The sequence below is a fragment of the Palaemon carinicauda genome, chromosome 6 (assembly GCF_036898095.1).
Source record: "Palaemon carinicauda isolate YSFRI2023 chromosome 6, ASM3689809v2, whole genome shotgun sequence".
In the NCBI taxonomy this organism is placed as follows: domain Eukaryota; kingdom Metazoa; phylum Arthropoda; class Malacostraca; order Decapoda; family Palaemonidae; genus Palaemon; species Palaemon carinicauda.
Window position 1 is genome coordinate 141391124 of NC_090730.1, and position 20142 is coordinate 141411265.

Genomic DNA, 20142 nt, shown 5'->3' on the forward strand with positions numbered 1-20142 from the left:
AGTTCGGTGGATGGCAGAAGTTTTGACTTCTTGCTCTATCGTCTCGTTTCCTCCACAGTCTCTACTCATTTGGTCTCCTCCTGAGGCCTCCTGAGGAAGAACAAGTAGAATGATGACTAACTGACCCCTGGACAACCCTTAGGTGCTGAAATCGTTGCATCCCCTAGCAAAGCAATAGATCCAACCAACAAGATTCTCTCATTGCTGCCTGCAGCAACTCCTGCCTTCCATGGGGCGTTCTAGTCTCCCGGTTAAGGAATGGCTTACGAGGGGCTACAGTTATAAGCACAGTGAAAGCGCACATCTGCCTCCTCAGAGGTTGACCATGGTCTTCCTCTCAAAGACTGGAGGTAATGCAATGATAGGATTTATAATGCCTTTAACTGCAGCGCTCTGCATCTTGCGGGGTGCTACAGTTACTCAGCAGAAGCACACATCTGCTTTCTCAGATTGACCAGTCTTCCCCTCAGAGACACTGGAGGTAATGCACTGATAGAGTTCTCATGCCCTAGCTGTTGCACTCTATAAGTTTGCTTACTTTGTTCCTGCTCTTCATGCGTACGAACGAGAGCAGTTGCAGACTAATTCCCCTCAGGGTTACCAGTCTGGCAATCCTCTCAAGGAAACCCAGAAACTGACTATGGTCAGGTTTCACACATTTGACTTAAAATGCGTGCCCCCACCCTGAGCCTGCTCAGTATATTGAGGGTTCACAAAGTATGATGCATGGAGCTCCTCCACACAACTAATTTCATGAGCATCTTCCTTTCGGGGGTATTATCGCAAATGGTGGTGTCTACCGACTGCTTGCAGTTGGCACCTCTCCCATCATGTCACCCCCTGTTTTTCCTATTGTGCGGATGCCCAGCGCATAGGAAAATCGTTCTCAGCCTTGCTCGCCCCCATATGAACTCGTGCCTCCTTCTAGAGCATGCTAGGTAACTGGCCAACCTTTTCGAGGAGCGCTGACGAGTGTTCGTGTTCATTTTATGCTGGGGCAAACAAACCCTTTCATGCGATAAAGCAAACCCAGTTACTATGCGGTAGCAAGCTATGCTCACTGACGAGGGTCTGGGCGAGCTCCTCTAACCTATTCATGCCAGAGTGTGAACCCTGACGCTACCTACAAGTTCACTGATTAGGATCTGGGTAAACTCCTTTAACCTATTCATACGAGAGCGAACCGAGACACTATGCGTCTGATTGATGATGGTCTGGGCGAATTCGTCTAACCTTTTCATACGAGAATGTGTACCCACACACTTGAACATTAGCGAGATGTACAGATGAGTTCCTCTGGCGGAAAAGGGTTTGTTCGAATGTTGAGGGCTGGTGATCACCTCTACCCTATTCATATTCATGAGCTAGAGCCTAGCAGATACTAAGCATTAACGAGGTGCGTGGGCTAGCTCCTCTTGCTGACAAGGTCTTCGCCACTACAGTTGGTGGCCAACACCCCTATACTGAGCTTATGGTATGAGCTACTTAAGTTGCTCATGCGAGCTAGTGATACAACAAGGCTAGTAAGACATAATCCTCCGAGGTTACTGCTGCAAATGGGGATTCCTACCGATTGTTCACGGACCGCATTCCACCATTGTGCCCCCAGGGTACAATGAATCTTGTAAGACATAATCCTGTGGGGTTTTTGCCTGCCGACCACTTTTGTACTCTGCATCCCATAATTGTGGGCACAACAAGTCTTGTGAAAAAAAATCCTTCAGAGGTTATCTTAGACTTCTCCTCCCTATAGGGTAAAAAACTCGTTAGAGAACTCACATTGTGTCGCCTCTGACCCATGACGATCTTCGCCTCACCCTGCCATGCCCTCGGGGCACAATGGTCTCGTGAGACATAACCCTTCGAGGTTATTTCCTCAAGTCTTTATTCCCGATAGAATCAGCTCATGCTTAAGTTTATAAGTATTTGCTTACAGGTGCACTTGTCTCACCCACGAGGTAGGTGGGCAAGTGCTCACTACCTACTAAGGTCTGACTACTTTGCTTGCTGCATGTGCTCTTTGTGGGCACACACACGCTCACAAACATGTTCACAATGCAATGGATAGTTGACAATCGATTCCTTTTGACCAATGATGTTGCGCACGCATTATTCTTGCAAACTACTCCACAAGCTACCTCAGGGGTGCCAACACATGGAAATATGTTTACAATGCTCAGGATTGTGTATAAGCACTTACCCTGAATTAGGGAAGTTATGATCCGATACACCTGCATGTGGGCAAGCGAGCTACTACTGCCGACGAAGGCTGTTTGCTTCGCTAATTGCATGCACTACCCTCGCGGACGAATGCACACCCTTTAGGAGTAGTATGGGCTATTTATCTTCATAAAAACTAAGGTAGTCTGCCCTCAAGTGGGTTCCTCCTTCATCCTAGTCAGGTCCTCCCTAACATCTCCAGTACATAGACTCCAGAACTTTGCATAAGCAAGTCTGTTCCCAATCAGAGCTTATGCCAGTTTTGCCGATTGGGAACGGAGAGATATGGAACATATTTGCCTTTTCTCATAGGGATACCTGTCATATGGAGAAAGAGGTCTCGTTTGCGAACATTTATCGATGTTCTCCAATCAAGTTTCAGGTGCAATAAAGCATTCAGGCTACCCCCTGATCTTCATTCTGTCCTGGGATACCCGTCATGGCATTCCTGCCGTAAGATCAGAGGAAATTTACCTTCTATAGAAGAACATTTTTTGTCCATGTTTACTGGTTCATAGCCAGACTTATGCACACAACTACCTGTCTGAAAAATGTGATTAAAGATATGTATCAATCTTGCCTTTCAGAAGTAGTTATTTGTGGATGATCAATTGTTCGGAAATGATCAACTAGGGAGGTTCACTGTAATACCATTATCCGATAGAGATTACAGATTTCTCTGGTGTTTACCTATCCGTAAGTGGACATACATGACGACTCCCATTGTAGCGAAGGCAGTTGATGAACAGGGTTCATCACCACTTTACAGAAACAGTTGCTTGCAATCTATCGCATGACTGGACAGCGATCGACTTAAAATGTTTACTTTTTAAGTAACCTCTCAACACCTTCGGGCATTCCGATGAGAGTTTATCTGTCGCTTGATAGTCAAATGATCCTTGTTCCTCTCAATTGAACCTTCCAATCCTTCAGGGTTTGTCAACAGACACAATCCCTGGGCAGTGCTAGCTGCCCTACTGGGTAGTTCGCTGACCAGGTAGCCCAGTGTTTGTCCCAGTTTCTGATGAATCGGAAGAGAAGACTTTAGTTTAATCCGAAAAGGGTTGCTTGTATGTCCTGTCTCTCGCATTTTTACTCTCCTATCTTTGAGTGAATGCCCCCTCTTGTATGAGTGCATAAGGCTACTCGCTAACCTCCTGAGGGAGGCATGAATAAGAATGCTTTGGCCCATGCTGCTTTAGCATGTGGAAGCAGAGACCCTAGTCTTGCTGACCAATTCACTGAGCCCTAGCAAGGGGTGTGGACGAGCTCCTGTGCCTGATGAAGGTTTGCATGCGATCTCGGTCACTCGCCTAACTTGCAGCGAATTCGCAATAACCTGTTCATCCACGCGTCATGCTTCGGCATCGCTTTTACCACTGGTGCATACTACCTAGGGAATGCGCGCTCACTTGCCATCATGTTATGCTCTGGTAGTGAGACAGCAAGCACAGGTGATCGGCAACTTACCTGCACACAACTATACAGATGCTCTCCTCACCAACATTTGTCTCCCCAATGCTCGCCTTGCCACTTTTGTACTCTGCATCCCATAATTGTGGGCACAACAAGTCTTGTGAAAAAAAATCCTTCAGAGGTTATCTTAGACTTCTCCTCCCTATAGGGTAAAAAACTCATTAGAGAACTCACATTGTGTCGCCTCTGACCCATGACGATCTTCGCCTCACCTTGCCATGCCCTCGGGGCACAATGGTCTCGTGAGACATAACCCTTCGAGGTTATTTCCTCAAGTCTTTATTCCCGATAGAATCAGCTCATGCTTACGTTTATAAGTATTTGCTTACAGGTGCACTTGTCTCACCCACGAGGTAGGTGGGCAAGTGCTCACTACCTACTAAGGTCTGACTACTTTGCTTGCTGCATGTGCTCTTTGTGGGCACACACACGCTCACAAACATGTTCACAATGCAATGGATAGTTGACAATCGATTCCTTTTGACCAATGATGTTGCGCACGCATTATTCTTGCAAACTACTCCACAAGCTACCTCAGGGGTGCCAACACATGGAAATATGTTTACAATGCTCAGGATTGTGTATAAGCACTTACCCTGAATTAGGGAAGTTATGATCCGATACACCTGCATGTGGGCAAGCGAGCTACTACTGCCGACGAAGGCTGTTTGCTTCGCTAATTGCATGCGCTACCCTCGCGGACGAATGCACACCCTTTAGGAGTAGTATGGGCTATTTATCTTCATAAAAACTAAGGTAGTCTGCCCTCAAGTGGGTTCCTCCTTCATCCTAGTCAGGTCCTCCCTAACATCTCCAGTACATAGACTCCAGAACTTTGCATAAGCAAGTCTGTTCCCAATCAGAGCTTATGCCAGTTTTGCCGATTGGGAACGGAGAGATATGGAACATATTTGCCTTTTCTCATAGGGATACCTGTCATATGGAGAAAGAGGTCTCGTTTGCGAACATTTATCGATGTTCTCCAATCAAGTTTTAGGTGCAATAAAGCATTCAGGCTACCCCCTGATCTTCATTCTGTCCTGGGATACCCGTCTTGGCATTCCTGCCGTAAGATCAGAGGAAATTTACCTTCTATAGAAGAACATTTTTTGTCCATGTTTACTGGTTCATAGCCAGACTTATGCACACAACTACCTGTCTGAAAAATGTGATTAAAGATATGTATCAATCTTGCCTTTCAGAAGTAGTTATTTGTGGATGATCAATTGTTCGGAAATGATCAACTAGGGAGGTTCACTGTAATACCATTATCCGATAGAGATTACAGATTTCTCTGGTGTTTACCTATCCGTAAGTGGACATACATGACGACTCCCATTGTAGCGAAGGCAGTTGATGAACAGGGTTCATCACCACTTTACAGAAACAGTTGCTTGCAATCTATCGCATGACTGGACAGCGATCGACTTAAAACTTTTTAAGTAACCTCTCAACACCTTCGGGCATTCCGATGAGAGTTTATCTGTCGCTTGATAGTCAAATGATCCTTGTTCCTCTCAATTGAACCTTCCAATCCTTCAGGGTTTGTCAACAGACACAATCCCTGGGCAGTGCTAGCTGCCCTACTGGGTAGTTCGCTGACCAGGTAGCCCAGTGTTTGTCCCAGTTTCTGATGAATCGGAAGAGAAGACTTTAGTTCAATCCGAAAAGGGTTGCTTGTATGTCCTGTCTCTCGCATTTTTACTCTCCTATCTTTGAGTGAATGCCCCCTCTTGTATGAGTGCATAAGGCTACTCGCTAACCTCCTGAGGGAGGCATGAATAAGAATGCTTTGGCCCATGCTGCTTTAGCATGTGGAAGCAGAGACCCTAGTCTTGCTGACCAATTCACTGAGCCCTAGCAAGGGGTGTGGACGAGCTCCTGTGCCTGATGAAGGTTTGCATGCGATCTCGGTCACTCGCCTAACTTGCAGCGAATTCGCAATAACCTGTTCATCCACGCGTCATGCTTCGGCATCGCTTTTACCACTGGTGCATACTACCTAGGGAATGCGCGCTCACTTGCCATCATGTTATGCTCTGGTAGTGAGACAGCAAGCACAGGTGATCGGCAACTTACCTGCACACAACTATACAGATGCTCTCCTCACCAACATTTGTCTCCCCAATGCTCGCCTTGCCATTCTGTGGGTCAGCAATCTCACTCGCTTGGGATTGCTACTTTGGTGACATAACCCACTCTACCTGTTCGCCCTACTTTGGTAGTTGGCGACAGTGTGCTTGTTTGCAGTGCTTGTGTAGAGAGAATGGTTGTTTTCTTCTTGTACAAGTGTTGCAATGGCACACCCGGGTTTGCAGAGCGGATGAAGGCAGTTCAGTAGGCAGTCTCTGAAGCAGCTGAAGTACCTTCTGTTGTAACCCCTCTCCCCCCAGGTACCTCGAGCATTCCTTTCGAGCTATCAGACTCCTCTAGGAGTCCTCCTCCTCTAGACCTTGGATGCAGTTGCACTACTGCAAGGCAGAGACCTCCTCTGCCTTCCCCACATTTGATGCTCTTGGAGGATGCATCAAAACAAAATGAGGGAAGGCTCACCTGTCGCAACACATGGCCTCTTGAGCTGTTCCAATACCTATAGGCTGTGCCACACAAATTTTCTGAGATTTGAGTGTTCCTGGCTCTTAACCCTTTTACCCCAATGGACGTACTAGTACGTTTCACAAAACTCATCCCTTTACCCCCATGGACGTACCGGTACGTCCTTGCAAAAAATTTCTATTTACATTTATTATTGCAAATTTTTGATAACTTTATGAGAAACTTCAGGAATTTTCCAAAATAATGAGATCAACCTGACCTCTCTATGACTAAAATTAAGGCTGTTATAGCAATTTAAAAAAAATATATTGCAAAATGTGCTTGAAAAAGAAAACCCCTAGGGTTTTAAGGGTTGGAAAGTTCCAAATAGCGTTGGGGGTAAAAGGGTTAATGTCTTCCAACAACTACCTTCTTGTCACATCGTATATTTTTTTCTTTCATCGTCACGTTGGTGGTATTGTACCCAGACGGGTATTCTTGGCACTGCAAAGAAGGCCCAAACACAAATTCTTTTATTCTTTGCACGACTACTGTCTGTCTAGCTATTAGAAGATGAAGTTAGATGTGGGATAACTCTACTGGCTTAGAAGATGAAGTTGGACGTGAGATAACTCTTCTACCCTTTGCAATGCGATTCAGTGCAGGCAAGGAAACTTCCTAGCAGTCATTCTGACCAGGTGGATCAGATAGTGGTCTTCGAGGGACTTTCTCTCCCTCAGTGAGCCGTCTTAAGTCTTGACCCTCATGGGAGTTGTGGATGAGAGGTCAGTCCAGGACATACTGTGTGCAAGTTTCTGGAGTACTATTAACCAGTACGGGGTAACCAGGTACCTTCTCACATTTGGGGAATATTTTTGCATTTCTCCCCCTTCTGTCTGATGAGGAGAATCGTTCTAGAAAGGGATGGACAGATCAGTCGATTACCTTAATAGATCAGCAGGGGCAGCATGTAGAATAGCACCTTGACCCTCTATTCCTGCTTAGGGATATTGAGAAAACTGTTCTCTGCTTTCCTAAGCTGCTCATAAAACCTCACTCGGATTCACTACGATCAGGTGTAGCAGCTCGATATTTCTCTCTGGGACAGTGGAGCTTGCTGTATGTCGGGGAGGAAAGACTTGCTTAGTCTCGACCTTAACAGAATGCCACATGGCTTTGCTTTTCTTTTTGAATGGAGTCCATTTTCATGATGGAATGGTCTCTCCTTATTCTGATGGTTGAGCTTTCTGGTCCCCAATCAGAAGTTATTCCACCTCCTTGGAGCATAGTTTATGTACTATGCTCTCAGAAAGGAGTGCTTCTTGCCACTAATCAGACCATGACTTGACTCTTAAGAAAGTTCTTTCCTTCTCACTTTAGCCTCCATGGTTAATGCTAGCAAAGGACCGGGTCTCCTCTAAGAAATATCCCAGGTCTAATAACATTTGACTTCATCCCTGATTCTATTGCCAAGATTCAGTGTACCCAAGGTTCTGGTCCTAACATTGTGAAATTCTTCGTACTTAATCCTTTGACCCAGATCATTTGTTACTATATACTGTACTATAAGAGTGCTGAGGTGTTCTTACATGATCTGCAAGAGCTCACCCTCATGCGAACATGTTTTTTTGTTAGCACGGGCATGGTCAAGAGGAGAGTCGCTAAGAATATGATCTCTTCTTAGATTCAACAGGTCATAGATCCAGCCCTAAATCTAGACTCTCTAAAAGTTCGTAGACCGAGAGCTTACGATGTTAGGGGCATCTGTACGGCCCAAGCATTTTAAAAGAACTACTCTGTGGTGCAGGTATGTCAAGCTGGTGTTTGGAAGTGTCAGACAACCTTCACAACCCAATACCTGCATGACGTAACCCACATAAACTTGAATGCCTGTGTAGGTGGCACATCTGGTTTAAGATACTTTGGCTCCCTTGAAGTACAGTACAAGTAGCAGTCGGTTGAGGGCACACGTTACCCCGGATGAGTCTGATCAAATAGACGTCTTCGAGGGACTTTCTATCTTTTTGCTAGTCATATAAGTTTTGACCCTGGTGGGAGTGGCAGATGAGAGGTCCGTCCAGGACATCTTGTCTGAAAGTTTTTGAATTACTGTTAACCAGTAGTACACGGTAACTAGGCAGGTACCTTTTTTAGAGGCCTTCTCATATTTGGGGAATGACCCTGCATTTCTCCCCCATCTGTCTGATGAGGAGACTCGTTCTAGAAGGGAATAAACAGATTAGTCGGTGACCCTAATAGCTCTGCAGTGGCAGCAAGTAGAATAGCACCTAAACCCTCTATTCCTGCTTAGAGATAAAGAAAATTATTCTCTGCTTTCCTGAGCTGCTCATACAACCTCACTCAGGGATTCACCATGATCAGTTGAGCTCCTACGACCCCTCGCCTGGAGGGTATTCAACATCACCTCCCTCAGAAAAGCTTTTTATAATCAATAACGGAAATGATGACTGAATATCCCCGTAGGTCTTTGTTCGCCTCCCATCAGGCAAAGTGGTCTTTCTGCTAAGATAAGAGTTTGTGGAAAGAGGCTTTATGCAGCTCAATATCTCTCTCCCCGAGACAGTGTTGTTTGCTGCACCTCTGGGAGGAAAGACCTGTTCAGTCTCGACCGTGACAGAAGGCCATTTGTCTTTTTTATTTTTGAACATAAGTCCATTTTCCTGATGGAATGGTCTCCTCATTCAGAGGATTGAACTTACTAGCCCCTAATCAGAAGTTAGACCACCACCTTAGGGCGTAGGTCTTGTATTATGCTAACGGAAAGGAGTGCTTCTTGCCACTAGTAAGACCAAGACTTGACTCCCTGGTGAATGCCAGCCAAGGACAGTCTCTTCTAAGACATATCGCAGGCATAGTAACATTCGACTTTGTTCGCTGATTTTATTGCCAAGATTCAAACTCCCGCTGTAGCGGACTTGAGGTTCAGGTCCTTCTGAAGTGAAAATCTCTGTACTTTATCCTTTGACCGAGATCATTTGTTCCTATGTATTATAAGAGTGCTGAGGTGCTATCGTATAAGATCTGCAGCTCACCCTCGTGTAAATAAGCTTTTTGTGAGCATGAGCAAGGTCAAGAGAAGTCACCAAGAATATGATCTCCTCTTGGATTCAACAGATCATAGATTGAGCCCTGAATCTAAGCTTTTTACAAGTTCATAGACCGAGAGCTTATGATGTTAGGGGCATAAGTTCGTCCTTAGCAATTGAAAAGAACTAGGCCTACTCTGTTGTGCAGGTATTTCAAGCTAGTGTTTGGAAGTGTGAGACAACCTACCCAGCCCAATACCTGCAAGATGTAACCCACAGGATCCTGTAGTGGTGGCACAACATATGGTTTGATACCTTGGCTCCTTTGTAGTACATATAGCAGTTGTTTGGAACTCTGTAAGCTGGCCTCCTCTGTCTGCAGATAGAGACTATGTCGCTTGTGTAGCCTAGAATATATGTATTTGTTACATCCCCATCCTTCCACAGAGGGGGAGTTGGATAATAGCTAGGTCAGGTGTGGAGTGCAAATCCAAAAATTCCTTACCTGGTCAAGTCAGTGATTAGTTAACACAATCAACGATTTGCCAGGATGTTAGCTCTCACACATTTTGAGAGTCGGTGAGGTGTCTAGGTGCATCTATTAAGCTCGTGCAAAGCACAGAACACACCCCAGGTCAAAAAATTGGCCAGTTGGTTAAGGGGGGTCTCCACTATAAAGAGCGAAATACAGTAGTTTGTATTAGATGTTGGAACAAATGAAAAATTTGGAAATAATTTGTATTTTTCCTAACTATACAAACCTTGAACTCTTGAGACATAAATGTAATGCCATCACCTAGTCTTCATAACAAGTCCTGCCTGCAATAAAAAATGTGAGGGCTTTTCACTGCTGGTCTACCTCCGCTAGTAGTTATACCTCGCTAAAAAGTATTTTGGCTATTTTCAGTTTTTGCCAAAATGACATCAACTGCAATGTCCTCAGTGTTTGTATTATTAGGAAAAATGAAAATTTTCAAATTCATTCATCAACCAATTATTTTATCAAATTTTCTTCAGGTCACAACAATAATAAAGTACCTTGTGACTTGATGACCAAAGCAATGAAAATTTACAGATTAGCTTGGTGTTGAACAGTAATTTAGACAAGTATTGGTTTTGACTTATGTTGTATTTTCACTGTTGTTTTTTAACAAAGTAATATTAACCAAACCTAAAGACTCAAGTTTTAGGGCTAAAAAAAAATTTGGTTGATGGTATTTTCCTGATTGCTCTTATTTGATTTATTTTAAGACATCAAAATCCTAGGTAATTTTTTTTTTTTTTTTTTGCTATGAAGCTATTGTTTTCTTAATTTATTCAAAATTTAGATATTTTAATCTAAACATAGAACATTTTTTAGTGTTTTTTCATAAATCACTAAAAATTAATTAGTTAATAAATCTAAAAGATCAAAGATTAGTGGTTTTTAATTATTATTAACCATTTTAATCTTTCAATCTGTCACTTATTATTTTTCTTTTTTTTAAAAGCCCAGTGATTACTTTCAAATAAGAGATATGCTTCATGGTAGACAGTATACTATATATACCCTTTAGATCTTGAAAGTATTATCATTAGTTCCCACTTGTTCAACTTTGGTACACTTCATTACAATGTAAATTAGGCTCCAAATGTTTAATCCAATTCATTCTCAAGTGACCAGCAGGAGAATTGTTGCCTTATAGGGATTTTGACCTATTAGTCTTTTTTCATAAATCACCTTAAAAAGCTTACATAAGTCAAAATAATGTTGCAGAGTTTTTGTAGTGTATTATGTAAAGTAGTGGCATGCAAGGACAGCATTATGTTAAAAAAGATTGGCAATCTTATTCTTTGTATATCCTTTCAGGTCCATATTCAAAACAGCACATTAGCGGGTGGCGTTGCTATTGGAACAACGGCTGATCTCATGATCCAACCGTGGGGGGCTGCGTTAGTTGGAATAATTGCTGCAATAGTCTCAGTCCTTGGATATACATATCTCACTGTGAGTGTTGTAATTCTATCATTGTAGGCATTTGCTTGTCTGTTTTGTTATCTTGTTTGGTAATTCTTTTATATCTTTTCTCAGAGCACCATAATGAAATAGTCTTATAACTTATAAAGGCATTTCAAAATAATAACCGATATGTTTGTGGAACGGTAAATTTGAAAGTTGGCAATTAATTAAGAGCTCATTATTTGAGGAGGATATAGGAAGGCTTATGAAGGTGCTGGCAGCAGTGGCAAACAAACTTCTTAATACAGTATTTCCATCTATCCACCAGCCCTTATTGGCCTCCAAACTTAGACTTCATGACACATGTGGAGTGCATAATTTACACGGGATGCCAGGTGTCATAGCTGGTATTATATCCGGCATTCTTACTACTACAGCATCAGAGGCCACCTATGGTCCAAGGTAATGTAATGATGCAAATACTTTCATGATTTGTATTCTTAAACTTTAGTTTCGTTTTTTACTTGGTATGTACTATGTAATAATGAATAGATACTATATCCATATATGAACTGTGCAAATAACTCCTTTTCAAGGACTATGCAAGTTATATACGCTGATATATATTACAGTACTATGCTGTCTTTCCCTCATTTGAAGTGAGAAGACTACTTTGGTGATAATTTTTTTTTTTTGTATATTTTTATATTTGTAGAGAGAATTTATAAGAAACCAAAATATTACTGAAACTTTCCTTGTTGCTTTGCATAACTTGTAAATTTTCGTTGAATCACAATAAATTATTGTAATATTACAATCTCATAAATTTTCCAGCTTGTATCAGATCTATCCAGAGATGGCCCCCGAAGAAAATACAGAAGAATTTACAAGACTTAAAAATCTTTTGCCTGACCTTGAACCTGGGTCAGGTAGAACAGCAAGCACACAAGCGGGACTTCAAATTGTAGCACTTGCAATTACTCTTGGTATAAGCATAGTTGGAGGAATAGCAACAGGTAAGAACTACTTATACTTATAAAAAATTTTCTTCAATGTATAACATTTATTGTAGATGCTTTAAATAGAGCTGTAAGTTAAAGTGATATATTGCACACCAAGTTTGGTAGATTATATGGCTTATTCATAGCCTTTTTTAATAGCCCACTTTGTAACTTATTTATGGCAAAAGCACATACTTAATTAGTTATAGCAGTATATCTTAACCAATGACAAAATTTAATGTTCCTTGGTATATGATAAATGAAGTACAGTATAGTATGAGTTTATGAATGTTAGTCTGCTACTCCTGTCATCAGGCTAATTCTGGACTTGCACACCTTTGCCACATGAGGGATCTGTTGCCTGGTGTGTTGCTGCTCCTCATTTAGGGTGAGATGTGCTATCCTGGCCTGGGGCAGTGATCCCTTATGACTATTCTCCATACAATGCAGTTGCAATCAAGGGTTTCCATGTACAATTTTGCATTTTTTACGGCTGAATAAATTTGTCTCCGTACATTTGCCTCCTCTTGGGTTGTCAGGCCTTTTTAGTTATCCATATCGGTATAATTGGTGTTATATGATCATGGCTTTTATTTTAGTGCATACTATTTCTTCCTGAATCTCTGGATGTTGGCTAAAATGGAAGCATTATCAGCATGTTTGTAGTTCAATTATTTGGCAACAGGTTTGTAACCTAATGTCGAACAAGTTTTAATCCCGTTAGTATGTTTTCTATTTGATCCCTGTTTTCTTCAAATTTTCCTGCAACAAAGTCATTATTAGGAAAATGAATAGATTAAATAGAATGTTGGCTGACTTCCCTTACATAGGAAAGAATGAAGATTCCAAGCTCCTAATATGGTATTTAGTTCTATGTTGGCATGAAAGATCTTGAGTATTTTGAGAAATTTCATAGGAACTCTGTAAAATATCTTTGAGAGGTAGCAGGAAATTATTCCAGAGTGCATGGCAAAATCAATACAGGTGATTAAAAAGTCTGTATTTTGCTCAACATTTCTTCTGTACAATATTAGTTTCAGTGATAATACATGTTAATGGTCCCTTACAGCACTGTCTTTGGTAACACAAATTCAGTATGTCTAGTTAAGCGTGAAAGCAATATTCTAGTTAGCATTGTCCAAGTTATAGAGAGAGGGAAAATGCCCTGAATGTTGCTGGTTACTCCCCTTTCCTTTATTCTTATGAATAGGATACTATTTAGGATTTCAGTAATTGCTCTCCCAACCATAGATAAAATGATCTAGTGAAATTTTCGTTTGTGAAAGTTGCCCCAAGTTTGAAAATTCCAGAACCTTATCCAGATTCCAAATGAGGGACAGTCAGCCAGAGCATATAATAACCAACTTGTTTGCAACATTATGAAGGGTTAGTGTAGCATGGAAATGTTCAGCCAAGAGGTATAGAAAATCAGTACATTCATAAATGATGCCCCTGCTACTAAGTTGACTGGGGAGACTGCTTTTTTTAGTAATATATATTGATTTGATTGTTTAAAAAAAGAAAAAAAAGTTTGGTTGTTGTTATCAAGAAAGGGTTGAATTTTCGTACTCCTTTCAACCCTCAAACAGTACAGTAACGAATAACTTATACGGTACGTATTTAACATTGTGTTGCCGAACACAGGCTATTGCAGATGAGGAGAGTTGGCAAAATAGGAGTCTCGTGATTTCTATTTTCTTGTATTTAATGGATGAACATCGGAGTACTCATTGAAGCATTCTGCATTTTACCCTGTCCATATGATCAAGCATGCCCGACAAGCTAACCAAGATACCTGACCACAGTACAGTAGTTAGTGAGAAAAAGGGTTGATGATGTCAGAAGGGGGAAAAACCACAGGTAGAGATCTGTTAACACTTGTTTGTTGCTAGATCCCTGCCTGTGATTTTTCCACTTATGACATCATCAGTCCTCATTCTTACTATCTATTCTGGTCTGGTATCATGATTTACCCATCGAGCATGCTCAGTTATATGGATAGGGCTTTAAACAACTTAGTGAGCCCAATTTTTGCTTTGCAGTATATATCGTATCAAATTGTTGAACTTTGCCAAGCAAATCTCTGGATCTTCCTCAGAAATGTCAGTCAATGAAGAGTGGCTCTTGTCAGTTTGCCTTAAACAGATTTCTTGTTTACTGCTTTTTCAGGGCAAAGCAGTTTAATTTTTCTGTAGCAACTTACTTCTTATTTGTGGTAACATTTTTAAATTTGAAGAGATCCGAGTAGTTGGTTCATTCTAACACATTGTCCCATACACGACTTGAGCCGAGCTTACATTATGCTGGTACTTAACCTTGGATGCATCAAATTGTTTTTGAGCTTGAAGGTAACTGATCAATGGATGAGGAACTCTTAGCTTGTCTTCCTCCACTTCTCCATCGTTATGTCACTGTACTTCTGTGGGAACAAGGCTACAGTCTCCAACTGTGGTGCATTTTGTAACGCAAAAGCCTCTTCATGTCCTATTTGTGTTACTTGCTTAACGACACGGAAGGCTGCGGCATCTTCCTTTTTTAGGACCCGATTTGCCTAATGGTTTGCAGATAATGCTAAGAATGTGTCAGACTTAGGGCCTAACCTAACAGAATTAAGTTTGTGTAGCTCCTATTTGTTTAAAGGGTTTGTTTGAAGGGTTTAAAGGCCACTCATGAATGGGAAAGGCAAGGGACAGTGATATTGCCCATCGAATAGGGAAATGCCCTAGATACTGACCATAAATACGTATGATCAGCGCGAAAGACCCCTCTTACCAAAGTGTATCCTCGTACAATTACTCCTGACTAATCATGGAAGCAGCTACACGGTAGCAAACACAAAAGCCGAGAATGTCATGCTGTAGTTCTTAAGTCTTTACACTGGGGGGTCTGCCAGGTTGATTGGAAGAGGAGAAGGGTTTGCATTATCCTGTACATAAAGGTCTATCTGTCGAGAGAGCACAGGAGGCAAGATCTTGTTCGATCGACTCGAGTGTAGTGAATTCCTTGGACCAGTGATCTGACAATTAACCCTATCCAGAGCCACTCAAGCAAGTTCTGACAATTGTCAACTCAAGATTTGGCTTCGTTCCTTGAGGGGTGTCGAGGCGCAAATCCATGGACGTCATTCCACCTTTGATTGGGGTTGAGGTTGCATCCCCAAATAAGTGACAAAACCTTGCTAAACATTTTCTGTTTCAAGGTTCTCTGTTTTTGGAAGTGCAGGTCTGGAATTGGGTGTTATTGGGTCTTCGATATCTAGAGACTTCTCCATTATGAGAGAGATCACGATGTGTACCGTGGGAGAATCGTCCTTCTTCAAGAACTTGCATACCAAACTAAGAACAGCACTAGGGCTGTAACCTGAGGAAGAAGAAACATCATCTGGTTAATTTGACTCTTCATGGGTTGAGGTGCCCTTGGCTATTGTACCCTTAGAAATTGGGGAAGATTTAGGTACTTCACGACCTCTTAAGTGCAGAGGGGAATTGTGATGCAAGGATGTGTCATGGCAAAGTTGGTCGTATAGGACTTGTTGATAATGGTGCTATGTGCCGTGTCTTGTTTGTCTGCCTCAGAGTGCTCCTTGGATGTTATCAGCTTTGACTTATCACTTACACACATTAGAAAGTCTTGATCTTGTCATGTAAGAAGGTCTCTCTGGTTATTGACTAGTCTTGCTGCAATAGAGGATCTTTATAAGAGGACTGGTCTCGGCATATAGGAAGATCTCAGTACGTAAGTGACAAACGGAAGCAGGTGACAGGCTTCTCTATGGCTCAAATGTCACGATCACTAAGGAGTCTGATTGCTTGGTGTCTCCACTTGTGGTATCTTAGCGCTAGAAGAACTATAACACAGTAATTGTGCACATGGCAACCAGGTGTGTGGAGACCTGATGTTGGTTATCGGGTGACTGGACACCTTTCATGTGGTGAGGTGTTTCAGCGATGAAGCGAAGATAATTTGACTATGTCCTCATGGCACTCACATCCTGGTAGAGGTCATCAGTCATATGCTGTAACATGATCCTTCTGCTTGTTGTCCCAGATGTTGACATTTCATTGGAACTTTCTATAGAAAGTAGGGCCCAAGGGTGCCCTTCGCCCAACCAACAGTGCATGTGCTTGTTCCTGTACAGGAATGGGCACTGATTGCAGGAGAGTGAACACTTGTACCTTGTACTGAACTACTTCCCAGGCTGGATTGGTGAGCGGTGGTGTACACACTGTCAATGTGACATGTATGTGAGAGTAAGTCTGGAATACTTTAGATTTTGGGAGAATTTTCTTCGCAGCTGGTTCCATCTTCTTAAAAGCAGCTAGTATCAAGTGCAAAGGATTAGCAGCAGCAGATATCGAAGAAATAGGGCTGGTGGAAGGAGTTTGTATATGCTTCTTCCTCTTCCCAGTCTTCAAAATTAAGGATTTCCTGACCAGAAACAATGAAACTGCAGTTGGAAAGATCCAGGATCTTCTCTAACAGCAGGCAAAGACTTGTCGATGGTTGTCACATCAGGTGTCTCTTCCACAGTGGAGCAGCAGAAATACTGGAGGTCCTGGCATCAGTTAACACCGTCAATAGTGTTGAAGCAGATAGGTTGCCATCGATATCAAAGAAAGGCCACAAATACCTTGCGTCCAAGTCCCTGTTAACGTCATCATGTCAGTAGAAGGTAGAGAAAACTGCTAGAAGCCAGAGGAGCATTACCTTCACTGGGAAAGTAATACTTATGCCATAACTAAAATCAGCCCCAAGTGCAAGTTGGAGTCTTGTCCTTTCTTTGGAACTTCTCTGGAGGACTAAGGTTTAGTGGAATCCAAAGAAGGCGCAGCTGATAAAGAACAAGAAAGTGAGGATGAGCCAAAGAGCTTCTTTGGCAACAGTTTGAGCATAGCTGCGTCTGAAGCTGAAGAGGCTCTAGGTAATCTTCTTTCTCTTCTACCACAACTCTATCCACGGTAGAGGTAGCCACAACTTAGCTTTGTCACAAAGGGATGTCTGCGAACAGTCAATGCCCCTTGCAAAAATACAAAGTAGGTGGGGAACCACATCAATCTTGCTCTCCTGTTGCAATTGCAGCCAAGCTTACTAGGTTAGTCTTCATTACAGCAAACACTGCAAAGAGAAAGGTTCAGAAATTTCTTGTACATTTATACTGAATGCATCATGGGCTCACGAAATGCAAAATTTTCATGATCATTTGAAAATTCATGCATCAGTATAAACTCATATGTCAGCCAGTGGTATGTTAAGGTGATAAGTAGCTTGCACTTCAATAAGTTCATTAGCAATTGGTACGAAGTCCTGGCATATGCCACCGTTTATAAATAACATGCATTGGGAAAGGTGCTTGTGGTGTGGTTCCTAAGCCTATGTTTGGCAATACAGAAACAATATAAAAAACTGGGCAAAGTTGGATTTAAAATGAAAACAGATAGGAATGAGCTGATGAAAAGCTAAGTCCTGGAAAAAGAACACCATGCCAGGTGGTTTTGTTTAAAATCTCTAGCAGTGAACATGGCGAAGGCATGGTCACAATACAGTATATCTTGAGGAAACTTGTACTAATAACCAAAGTCTTCTTTATAGAGTTATTTAGAGAGAATGTTCCATCAAGATGATCATACAGTACTCTATTGTACTGTATTATGTCGCTTAGAGGAAGGATGCCTTAAATAAAACTGAATCTAAACCAGCAGCACATGAGAAGAATAGCTAGAAGCTAAGCAATCAAAAGTGTGGCTAACCTCTTCACCTTCTTGAGACATACTACTGTATTGATAAAGAGGCTATTAAAGCAAACTACATTAAAGAAAACTGAAAAAAGAACCTACGCTTTGTATCCGAAACTGAAAATAAACTGTAAAAAGTGCAGCCGAGTGAGGCTGGGTCACAAAGATAAATGAGCCAAGATAGTACTAGGTGGTACACTAGGTTTGTAATAATTTTTTTTTTTTTTTTTTTTTTTTACCCAACTTGAGAACGGTGCATAGATTTATGGTATTAATTATTTTATTTGAATATAAGTTTAACTATGATGAATTTGGAAGTAATATGTATTTTTTGTAACCGTACAAACCCGTTTCTATGGATATACTGTATTGTTTTGACGTAGCTGGAAAACTAGCGATAAACTTATTACGCAAGGTAAACAACCCGCCGCTAGTTAGCGGTGGATATATCAACCACCCGCTCACATACTCAGCTAGTCTATTTATCCACTTTTGATTGAAAGCAGGACTTTTTAAGAGGATAGGTTATGGCAGGTTGGTTAAGTACAGTATGAGTAAAGAGCTCAGGTTTGTATGGTTGGGAAAAATACAAATTGCTTCCATTTTTAGTCTCTACAGAAATACAAACCATTTGCACTTTACTATGGAAACTGGGTGGAAGTCCAAAAACTCAACTGGCTTGGAACTTGACCTCAAGTATGACCCTGAGTTCATGTAAGCATGAAAGGGGCTCTGGGAGGTGAGTGGCTGGTTTAGTTGCCACAAACTACCGAGGAAGGGAGATCGTTAACTCCTGCTGGTCGAAGGGTGATGGGTACCATCTGGAGAAGGCATCTCTTGGGTGTGACCTCTTCTCCTCTTGGTTGGTTTGACTGGGATAATACCCAGCTTTTCCCAAACAGGATCTTGACCAGGATGGGAGACCTTAGAGTAGGTATTTCAGATACTTAGATGACCACTCAAGAAGAGAAGGAGCACCAGACACATCTGGAGGAGGAACATGCCTCACAGCAGTACTCCTGCGTCTGGGATTGACAGGTGGATCAGAGCTCCCAGGTGAACCCAACACCACATGGGGATAGGATTGGCCTGGCAAAGGCCTGGTATGGTGTAGCTGGAATTGGCTTGATAGCTGCCTGTTTCACAGCCTCAATGAGCTCTTCAGAACGAGGCATATCCTTCGCGAATGAAGCAACGGCTGCAAAAACTCTAACAGGAGGGTGTTCGTGAACGTGCCAGTAACGAGCAGTTGCTTCTCTTGGCGAGTGAACTGAATTAAGTGTGTGTCCCACGTCGTCAGCACATGGTGGGTCAGTATGCGCCGATGCACAAGACTCCCGCCCAACTAGGACCTGTTTGTCCAAGAGCCATAGCATCGTGGACGGGGGTGCTAACACCCATCAGGGAACTTATAGAAGGTTGATTAGCTGCCTTGTGTACTCCTACAGGAGGAGGTATGAGCTCGGATGGAAACAAGCATGGCAGAGGGGGCCTGTTTGCAAACCCGAGCTGCCATCACTCGCAAACGTCAGAACAAACTGGTTCAGTCCCGTAGGGCTTAGAAGCCCAAGGCAATAATCCCGAATGGTTATGTCTCAATACACTTAGACTACGATGGCAAGGGAATGCGACTGCAATTGGTCATCGGCCACCACCATTTGTTTGCTCCGAAGAGCTGGAGTGAGCCATAGGAGACTGATGCCCAGTACGAGGAACTCTAGAAGGAGACCACTTGAGAGGAAGCCCTTTCGCGTTGGGGGTATGGGGGACCTTTCTCATAGGGCAGAGGAACAGCACTAATGTGTTTCTCATGCTGGGGGAACTCTGCGTGTTAAGCAAGTTCAGCTGGCATGGTCACACGGGAGGATCGCAAGACTGGCCAAGATTCCTCATGTGGGTGAGAAGTTGTGAAGGAAGCTTCGACTAAGGGAACAAGAACACTGGAGGCTTTTGTGGGGGATGCCGTGGTCAACCCCTGCGGAGGCAGATGTACACTCCAGCTGTGCTCCAAGCTTCAGCACCCACAACAGCGGTTCCTTAGGAGAACTCAAGATCCCCTAAGAAGGCCAAAGTTGATGCAAGGTGTCAATCGAGGGAGACGCCCCTCCGGCACTGGGCACTGTGGCGTCACTAGGGGGAGCGAATGACTCTTCTTTACCAGAGGTTGTCCGGGGTCAAACAATCATCTCTTA

General features: G+C 42.6%; 1 protein-coding gene across 5 annotated transcripts in view; it reads left to right on the forward strand.

Annotated features, from left to right (window-relative positions):
• Nucleotides 1-20142, forward strand: part of Rh50 (Rhesus blood group-associated glycoprotein Rh50) — a 64041-nt gene that overhangs the window by 40850 nt on the left and 3049 nt on the right. For all 5 annotated transcript variants that reach the window (XM_068375462.1, XM_068375463.1, XM_068375464.1 and 2 more), the window contains exons 7-9: nt 11128-11265; nt 11546-11679; nt 12052-12233. In XM_068375462.1, coding sequence (XP_068231563.1) covers nt 11128-11265; nt 11546-11679; nt 12052-12233 — 454 coding nt within the window. The remainder of the gene's footprint in view (nt 1-11127; nt 11266-11545; nt 11680-12051; nt 12234-20142) is intronic.